This window comes from Apus apus, chromosome 2 (genome assembly GCF_020740795.1).
Source record: "Apus apus isolate bApuApu2 chromosome 2, bApuApu2.pri.cur, whole genome shotgun sequence".
NCBI classification, from domain to species: domain Eukaryota; kingdom Metazoa; phylum Chordata; class Aves; order Apodiformes; family Apodidae; genus Apus; species Apus apus.
Genome location: NC_067283.1, coordinates 59527932 through 59536983, shown reverse-complemented (window position 1 = coordinate 59536983; position 9052 = coordinate 59527932). Strand labels below are relative to the sequence as shown.

The window sequence follows — 9052 nt, the reverse complement described above, 5'->3', positions numbered from 1 at the left end:
TAGACTTGACAGTGTGCTAGGTTACCAGCTGATGATCCTAAAGTCTTTTCCAAACAAAATAATTATATGATTCTATGGGTGAGCACCATATCCTCTGCCATCCCTCAGATGATGTCTTTGCACCCCACCTGCAATTGTATAGACTACTTTCTTCAGCAGCAGTATGCTTATTCTGTATGTGAAAACTCAGGATGGTAGCTGTGTTGTCAGTGCCTGGGTTTACCCGGAACTTCTGTACGCTTTATTTGCAGTCTAGTTAACCTTAGGAAGGAAATGCTGTGCGTACCTTTTTTTCCAACCTGGAAAACTTGGTAGTAACTCCAGCTGCTCCAAGCCAGCTTTGTGAGACTCATAAAACCACAGCAGTCCATCATGTCAGTAAGGTGATCTGCAGTATAAGACTTCAATAACTCTTCTCTCAAAAAACAATGAACACAAATTCCAAGACAAAAAAATTCTCGAACCAGTGCAAGGAAATCAACATACTTTCCACATGTCTCCTCTAACTGATGAAACTCCACAGACCAAGCCCATATTGCTGGCCAGAGCAGCTTTCCTGCAGTATCCCACCACACAAGTGGTCACCCAGGTATCTGTAACCAAGTCCCACTGCAGAGTGCACCCCTACAAAATATGTCCATGCCTAGGACTGATAACATGATGTTTGTAGTAATTGGTGGAGGATGGTATGTAGAACCAAGGTCACTGCTTGGCTCTGTAAACTTGTGGTGTGCTGCAAACAAAAGGGAGGATAAGGGGTCATACTGCAACCCTCATGGTGGAAGGAGCAGACTGGAGACCCAAAATTGAACATATGAAGTATTCCATCCCCTATATGTCATACTCAGTAGAAATATGAGGGATCATGAGGGTCAAGCTCTCTTCATCTATGGCCAGTATCCTGGAAGGACTTCATTTATCCTCCTGCCTTTGATCCCTATCTGTGCTCCTGCATCCTGTTCCCATCTGCTGCTCACTCCTCAGTAGTGATGTGAGTGTTCAAACATTCAAACATTAGTGTAGGACACAAGTAAGATCAGGCACTTTACCATTTTCTGTACACTATACATGAGATGGATTGCTTCAGCATTAGCAAACCCCTTTATAATTTTGATACCAGTAGAAATTCCTTCTGAGGAAAGCAATTCACAGTAAACCCACATTTTGCCAGGTAAGAACATAACACCCAAACCCATAGTTATCTGCAACTTCTAGCCTCTGAAAGACAACTCATGCATTTTGGAAAAAGTTATTTATTTTCACTGCTTTAATTTCTCTACTGTAGTGTTAGCACTTAACATAAGCATCCACTCTTCTACTATGCTATTTACAATGCATTGAAATGTATACTCTACAAATACAATACATATTTTCAGAAACATAACGGAAATGCACAATTTTTTTTAGGTTTTAAAAAGTGATACTCATCTGTACAAGATCTTAAAATAATCCAAAAAGTAAAATTTACAAGGCAGTACCCACACAGCTATGTAAGGGCAGGTGCTACAGTGACAAAGCAGCAAACTTGCTAATACAATAAAATACAGAAAATTAGTGTTTTAGGACACTGGATAATACATTTAGTACTACTGAAGTTGTACATTTAGTAATACCCACATTTCTACAGAATTACAGAATAGAAACATGTAATTGCAAACCTGGAGAATGTTCTGAAAAATATTATATACATGAGGTAAATGTACCTTGGTCTTTTGAGAGGTAATTTGAGTTTAAAGCAACTGATGTGACGAAGTGTTTTTTTGTTGGTGGTTTTTGGAAAAAACACAACATGATTAACACCTTGCAATCATTTCAATGGCACAATATAAAGAAGGAACTAACGAAAAGGTGAATTTCATGGCAATCACACTCAGAGGTATTACCGAAAAAAATAAAATAGCCTCTTATTTAATTTGATACTTTCATGTCCCCGTACAGTCAATTGCAATGTTTTTACCTATATACAAAGTCTTTCTCAGTTTTACAAGCGGAACCATTGGAGGGGTGACAGTGTGTTGTACTTGGAAAGTCAGCTTGAGAAACATCCTAGAATTCCAGCTTTTAAGGTTGAAAGGTCCCTGAAGAATTCAAGCATTCAAAAAAAAAAAAAATCATTTTGGGATTTGCAGCATCAGGCCCTTTCCAATGTTCCTTATTCTCCACAGCCTTGTCCACCTGGTCACAAGTCTGTAAACCAAACTGAGGCTTCAATGCTACAAAAATGTCAAATTGATTAAATCCACAAAACTTATGTAAATGTAGGTAATATTTACAATAAACATTTGCATCAGTATTCATCAGAAATTGTTTTGGTATATACTTGAAATGATACAAAATTAATATTTTGAATGCTAAAATATTTTGGTCCCCCTGGATTTCCAAAAGCAGATCTGGTGATATTATAATCTTAATTTAAAAAATATTTATGTGTACCTGTGTCGATATACATATGATATATCTTACACAGGTACTATTTAAAGTTACATAATATATACAGGCACAGCCTTTGTAAAAGGTGTTTGGTTTATAAAATGAAAAAGAATGAAGTTTAAAGTGTGGTGTCAGAACTTAAGATATATAGAGCTCTATTCTGAATGTTCCTGTTCTGTATGCCAATATGAGTAAGGTTGTCCCAAAATAATGTCCCTGACATGACACACTGTATCAAGCATCCTTCCTGCGCTTCATTTTTCCAAGCTTCTATTACAAAATGAAAAACTAGAACAATGTAATAGCTGCTATCAATGCAGGAGAACTAAGACTAATAGGGGATGATGGAGATGAGACAGATGTAACATACTGTTGTAGAATCTCTTAAATGCAACATAACTGCTCCTTGTATTTTAGGAAACTGAATGTTACAGTGGTAAGTTTTATGGGTGCTAAAAAAACCTCTAATGAAATTATTTGATGAATGATATTGGAAGATCTGTCATGTTCCTACAAAGATCCATTCCAGTGGATTATGAAGTATGAACTACACCATTTGTAAATGGTAAAGATCCAGTTATGCCTATGAAAAACTCAAAATTTGATCAAGTTAATGATAAAAAGCCTTTGAAATTAGTAAGGAGATATACCAAGTTCTACTGCACCACTGACCTTTTTTCTTCAAATTTTTGTCTAGACACATTGAACTTGTTATGGGCATGCCAAGTAGTAAGACTTAGGAGTTTAGTTATATTCTGTAATTTTTTTAGAACAGCTGTCCATTTGCACAAAGGCATAATTTATTTAAAAAACCTAAAGGAAGTAAGTTTTTATCAATTTTGATTCATTTGGGCCTGAAGAACATAAGCCTGACAGTCAGATAATGTCAAATGCACACAACTGAGACAGCTGTACATATTTTTTAAACCAAATTATGTTCTAAGAACTTATTTTTTCCTCTTCTCCTGCATTCCATCTTTTAGTAAGAGTAAAACTCAGGCATAAAGGTGGTTGAATAAAACATTTCATTATTTGCAGTTCTGAAGGTCTGTAATTTGAACCTATCTCCAAGCAAGCATTAAGAATTTGGACATACGTAAGAACTAGCAAACTGCTAAGCCTTATGTCACCTATACAGCCTCTTCATAGGACCCACCTATGTTACTGCTTAAACAACCCTATGTTACAGACCATGGAACACAATCTCAACTATGCTTCTGTTAGCAGCTACCCTGCCACTGCTACTAGCTTTGTGAAAAAACTCAGTGTATGCTGAAGAATGAAAAGGAAGCAGAGTTAAGATTGGGTGCGTTGCATAATAGGATGGATAGTTATGTGTTCTGGAGAGTAGGTTAGATATATTAATTACCAGGCACATTTACATACTGAAATATTACTGTTTTGGGCATTAATGAAATCAAAGGTCAATCAGAATCTACCTACAACTGCATAGGTAACAGCATCTTAGTAACAGCAGGTTTTTAAAGAGAATTTTCCATATTATTTCCCCTGTCTGCTCTGGAAATGGTATATTAGGGCAGGAAGCAATTCAATTTCTAATCAAGTTTGGGAAAATCTTGTGATGTCCTTAAAATCTTATGCAAATCTTGACTAAAGCCACGCACATGCCTCTGAAGAGGATGGCTGGAATGCCCTAGTATATTTGTATCCAAAAACCTGCAGCTCACCACTTTGTGTATGAGGCACACATAAAATATATGCACAAACAATTTATAAGCAGCTTTGAACTTTCTAGTACAAAGGCCCAGATAACTTCTCCCTAAGTACAGGTGCACTTAATCCTAATTTAATTGCAAATATTGTTCTTTGAGCTTTAAGACTGTGCAGAACTGCACAGAAAATATGCTTGTCATTTGATTTAATGGAGCAAAATCTCTCTTCATGGAGCAATATCTCTCTTCATGGCATCTTGCTCCTCCTGCTACTTTTCTGAAGCAGATAGGTACACTTCAAGCATTTCAGAAGTACCACTTCATCAAGTGGTAAAAAGTCTTCCATACAATTATGACTCATGACTCAACAATTAAAAAATCTGACAGTGAATTAACTAGCTTACACTATTTCAAATTTCTACAGTGGTTTAAAGTCAGATTTTGGTAAAATTAAAGGTATTTCCACTAATGATGTATTCACCTGCTGAAACGAGTTTGAGTTAGATCTTAGCTAGGCAAAGGAACAGTTGTTTTTTATCCTGATTTTATATTGGGTTTTTTTGTATCTTTGAAAGCAAAAGTACCGTAGGCTTTGGACACTCCTACTGTTTTGCATTAGAAGACTCAAAAGCGGCACTTACTGGAATAGTACAATCTATTTTGAAGGCAATGTAATGTTCTGAAAAAGTGGAAAACCCCCCATTAATTTTGTATGAAGTATAGCTGTATAAATTACATTCCCACAACTGAATGAGGTCAAATTTGAAATCAAAGTAAGAGTCCAAAAGATACACTATCTTAATAGCCAGCAAAGTATACTCCAACAGTACATTCACAATCTGAATCAAAAGAACCATGATTGGTTCAGAATAGTCAAATGTACCAGCCAGGAACAGAGTTGCTTAAAGAGCCATCAAGGCACTCTAAAACAATATAGCGAACCAGTTCAATTTTAAAAGTGACCTCCTATTTTTAGCACAGTTAACTAGAAGACCAGCTATCAACTTTACAAATAAAAAACAATTTTGATTAATAAAAATAAAACTACACTACACAATGTTCTGTAAGTAACCTGGGAAAGAGGTTCATAGTGCACAGAAAGGACCCTACACAACTGTTCAGTACATCCACAAAAGTCTTAAGAAGTGACGTTCCTATGAAGTACTAAAAGGCAGCAACATCCTTCTGTTCCCCCAATGAGGTAGAACAATTGACTTTCTGAACACGCCACTCTGGTGCAGATAATGATTTTTACAGGATTCTTGGTAGCAAATCCAGGATTACATCTTTATCCCTTCCTGTTGACTAAGTTGAGATAACGTTTTCTTAATGCGCAAAGCTGTCAGCCTGGCAGCTCCATTGGCGTACCAGCATTCCCGCATAATTTTTGCCATTACTCGTAACGCCTGCAAAGAAAAGACACAGAATTATACACACTGCTGTTCAAATGTAGCCTGTGTAACCTCTGTTCTACCTTAGCCTCTTCATGCTTTTCTGAAGGCTATTACTAGGCCTACAGCTGCATGGAAGAGTGTGTTGTATAACAGCCTCAAATTCTTATTACTTTATTTACAAAAAATATTTTTTTTTTAAATACTGTAAAACAGAACCAGTATTTTTCATTAGGATTTCAGCTCATGCAAAAATACTTTAATAAAAATTAGAGGCTTGTCTGTAATTGTTTTCTGAAATTTCACATTAAACAAAAATACTTTTGTTGTACCTCCAGTTTAAGAGTTAGTTCATATGGCAATTCAGAAGGTTATCAGCTGTCTTCCTCAAAGAGAGAGTCTGCAATGACACTGAAAGTTTTTGTATTCTTATCTTTCAAACAGCCATTTGTCCTGGTTTGAGCCAGGATGAAGCCAATTTTGCTTTTACTGATAGTTTCTTTTTTTTCCTTCAGTAAGCTTTCTTTTAACTAGTAGCAGAATGTTCCAGCTAGGAATGATAACAAACACTGGCATGTTTTTTCTAACTGCTGGGTCTTCAAGGTCACACCTTTACTCTGCTGGCTCAGACACTACGGGGAGATCTATGAACCCCCTGTAGGAGGCTGAATTAGACAGCAAAACTGGCTGGAGATATTCCATTCCATATATCTATGTAAGCTCAGAGGAAGGTCAGAGACCACAGAAGACAACTACTTCCTTCCTGCTTCTTCTTCCCTTCTCCTCCATCCATGGCCGGTGTCCAGGGAGGACTCCGTCCATCCATCACCATCGACCCTTAGGCTCAAGCTCTCCTGACCCTCATCACTCTGCTCTTTCTTTGGCAGCAGTCTGGAAATTTTTGGGACTGTTTGAAGCTAAGGAGAGTGCTGTGGGAGTTGCTGGGGGTGGGGGGAGACAATAGAGGTTTTGTACATTTCCTGAACACATTTGTATATAACTGTATATATTTTCTTATATCATTAGGTTTTTAATTAAAGCTGTGTAGTTTACTTTTCAATCCAGCAAAGTCTCTCTCTTTTTCTCTCTCTCCTTCCCTACCTGGGTGGGAGGGAGAGGGGATTGAGAGTATTGTTGTTGGACCTGAGTCAACTGGTGACACCATTCTTCAGGAGGTCACTGCAGTTCTAAGACTCTGGCTTACTAAGAGCCTCACTTACAAATAACTGCTTGTCTTTCAGTAGAGTGCATACAGTACGAATTCTGACACACACAAAGTACTGAGGCGACCACAGTTTGGGATGAAAAGTCCTAAGGGAGTATTTTGGCCAGTCTGTAGGATACTCCCTTACTACACAATAATAGGGCAAAGACCCCCAAGTGAGTTAATTCCAAGGGAGCATTCACATGAGGCAGCACAGCACTGTTGGAAGATACCATTTGTGTCACAACAAGCAGCACTGCTGTAGTGGAAGAGTACCGAGCTGAAACCAGCAAGTACACTTCTTGAAAGAGGTAACCAGCCTAGTTACAAACCAAGTGGCACGGACCAGATTAGTTCACATATCTCCACTACCCCTTTGTGGGTTAACCCAATAGACAGGTCAGCCCCAGACAGCTACTTGCTCATTCCTTCCCCAGCAGGAAAAGGAAGAGAATCGGGAGGGCAAAAGTGAGAAAACTTGTAGGTTGAGATAAAGAGTTTAATAGGCAGAGGGGGAAAACCAAGCCAAAACAAAAAACCTCAAGTGATATAAAAACAATTGCTTACCACCATCCAACTGATGCTCAGCCAGCCCTTGAGCAATGGCAAACCCTGGAAAACTCCCTTCTCTTCTAGTTTTACTGCTAAGCATGACATTGCATTGTAAGGAATATCCCTTTGATCAGGCTGGGTCAGCTATCCCAGCTGAGTTTCCTTTTAGCCTTTTGGCCACCCCCAGCTGGGGGGATGGGGGCAGAGTGAGAAACTGAAAAAGCCTTGAAGCTATGTAACCACTTTTCAGCAATAGCTATCAAACTGTTTTGGTCACAAATGCAAAATACAGCACCATACAAGCTACAATGAAGAAAGTTAACTCAATCCAGCAGTAAAAGCCCCAGGCTGAACAATTTAGTTGCAATGATGCTCCGTGTGCAATTCAGACTAGCTTTAAGTGACGTCACCTATACTGCACAGGAATGAATCCTAGAATCTATTAATTAGGAAGCTATTAATGAAAATCTATTTATTTTTGTGAAGCTATATTAAATACTAATGTCTAACCAAGAATCAATAACATTCAATAGAGCCACAGTCATCAGAATGAAATGAAGTTCTCATAGAATGAACCCCTCTGCTTTCAACAACAAACAACATTTTAAGCCACTGAAATCAATGAAAGCCCTAGGGTCTGTTAAAGAAGCTTTAGCAAGGTTAGTTAATACCTCACAGCTTTGCCATCTGTTTGGAATATTGGGCCGTAACTTCTGTTCACACACAACTTTCCTCATTTCTTCAACAGAAGGATCTGAAGGAACAAGGTCATAGTATGGCAACTGGTAATCCTCATGGATTCCTGTAATAGGTTGAAAACACCAAATTAGATATTCTTTTTCCTGTATTCCTTATCAGTATTTGTTTTTGTTTTAATTTTTAAAAATTACATTACAGTGACAAACAAATAAACAAACCCTTAACCATACCTTAAGAGTGTTAGATCACCCTTGAATTTTTCATTTTGGAATTGTGTATTTGAAAAAGATGGAAGCTATATAAAATTTTTAATATGCTAAAGACACACTTCTTGGAAGCATAAGTTTCATAATAGCACATTTTATTTTAAATAAGGTATGGATGTTATCTGAACATGATGTAGGTAATCCTTACTTGTGGTGTTTCCCACTTGCTCTCATGGACATTTAACTTCACTTTTTCTCTCCTCTATGTAAAGGCTTTAGGAAAAAGTTAATACAGACAAGGATATCTGTATCTATTTCTTCAACAAGTATAATTCAGCAATTTACAAAGAGGTCAAATAAACCAGTCATTGTTTACAGGATTAAAAGAAAGTCTGAGACATAATGTCTACTACCTTGCACTGTTTTTAGAGCAAACTGTTTACTCAAACTTATTCAGATTAAATTTTTTATAATTCCTTAGTATGTCCAATTCTGTAAAGATTGCCACATACCACCGATCGAACATCGCCGAGCTATTTCCCAAAACACTAATCCCATTGCATAGATGTCTGCTCGTTTGAATGACTCAAAGTGTTTCATATTTATGGAATCATCTAGAACTTCAGGTGCCATGTACCTAGTTGTGATAAAAAAAAAAAAAAAAAAATCATAAATACTTACCAAAGAGAAAGTTCAGTGCTACTGACCAGCTCAAAACCAAATTTAAATATGGAAAATGATATAAAGGAAAATCTGCTTCATTCAGGTTGTGTAGTCAAAGACCTTTGAGTGCAAAGGGGATAGTAAGAAAACCAAAGGGGACAAACAAAGGAACATGGAGAATAAGTAAAATGGGAAATGATAGTCATAAGCCTGATGGGCACAAGGTAACACAAT

The 9052-nt window shown here is 37.4% G+C and overlaps 1 protein-coding gene across 1 annotated transcript in view; it reads right to left on the bottom strand.

Moving 5' to 3' along the window:
• Positions 1 to 1237: 1237 nt before the first annotated feature.
• The window catches only part of TGFBR1 (transforming growth factor beta receptor 1), a 34324-nt gene continuing 26509 nt past the window's right edge, over positions 1238 to 9052 (bottom strand). The window contains exons 7-9 of the mRNA XM_051610856.1: positions 8668 to 8792; positions 7922 to 8052; positions 1238 to 5509 (exon numbers count right to left, since the gene is read on the bottom strand). Of these exons, the coding sequence (XP_051466816.1) occupies positions 5384 to 5509; positions 7922 to 8052; positions 8668 to 8792 (382 nt within the window). The 3' untranslated portion in view covers positions 1238 to 5383. The remainder of the gene's footprint in view (positions 5510 to 7921; positions 8053 to 8667; positions 8793 to 9052) is intronic.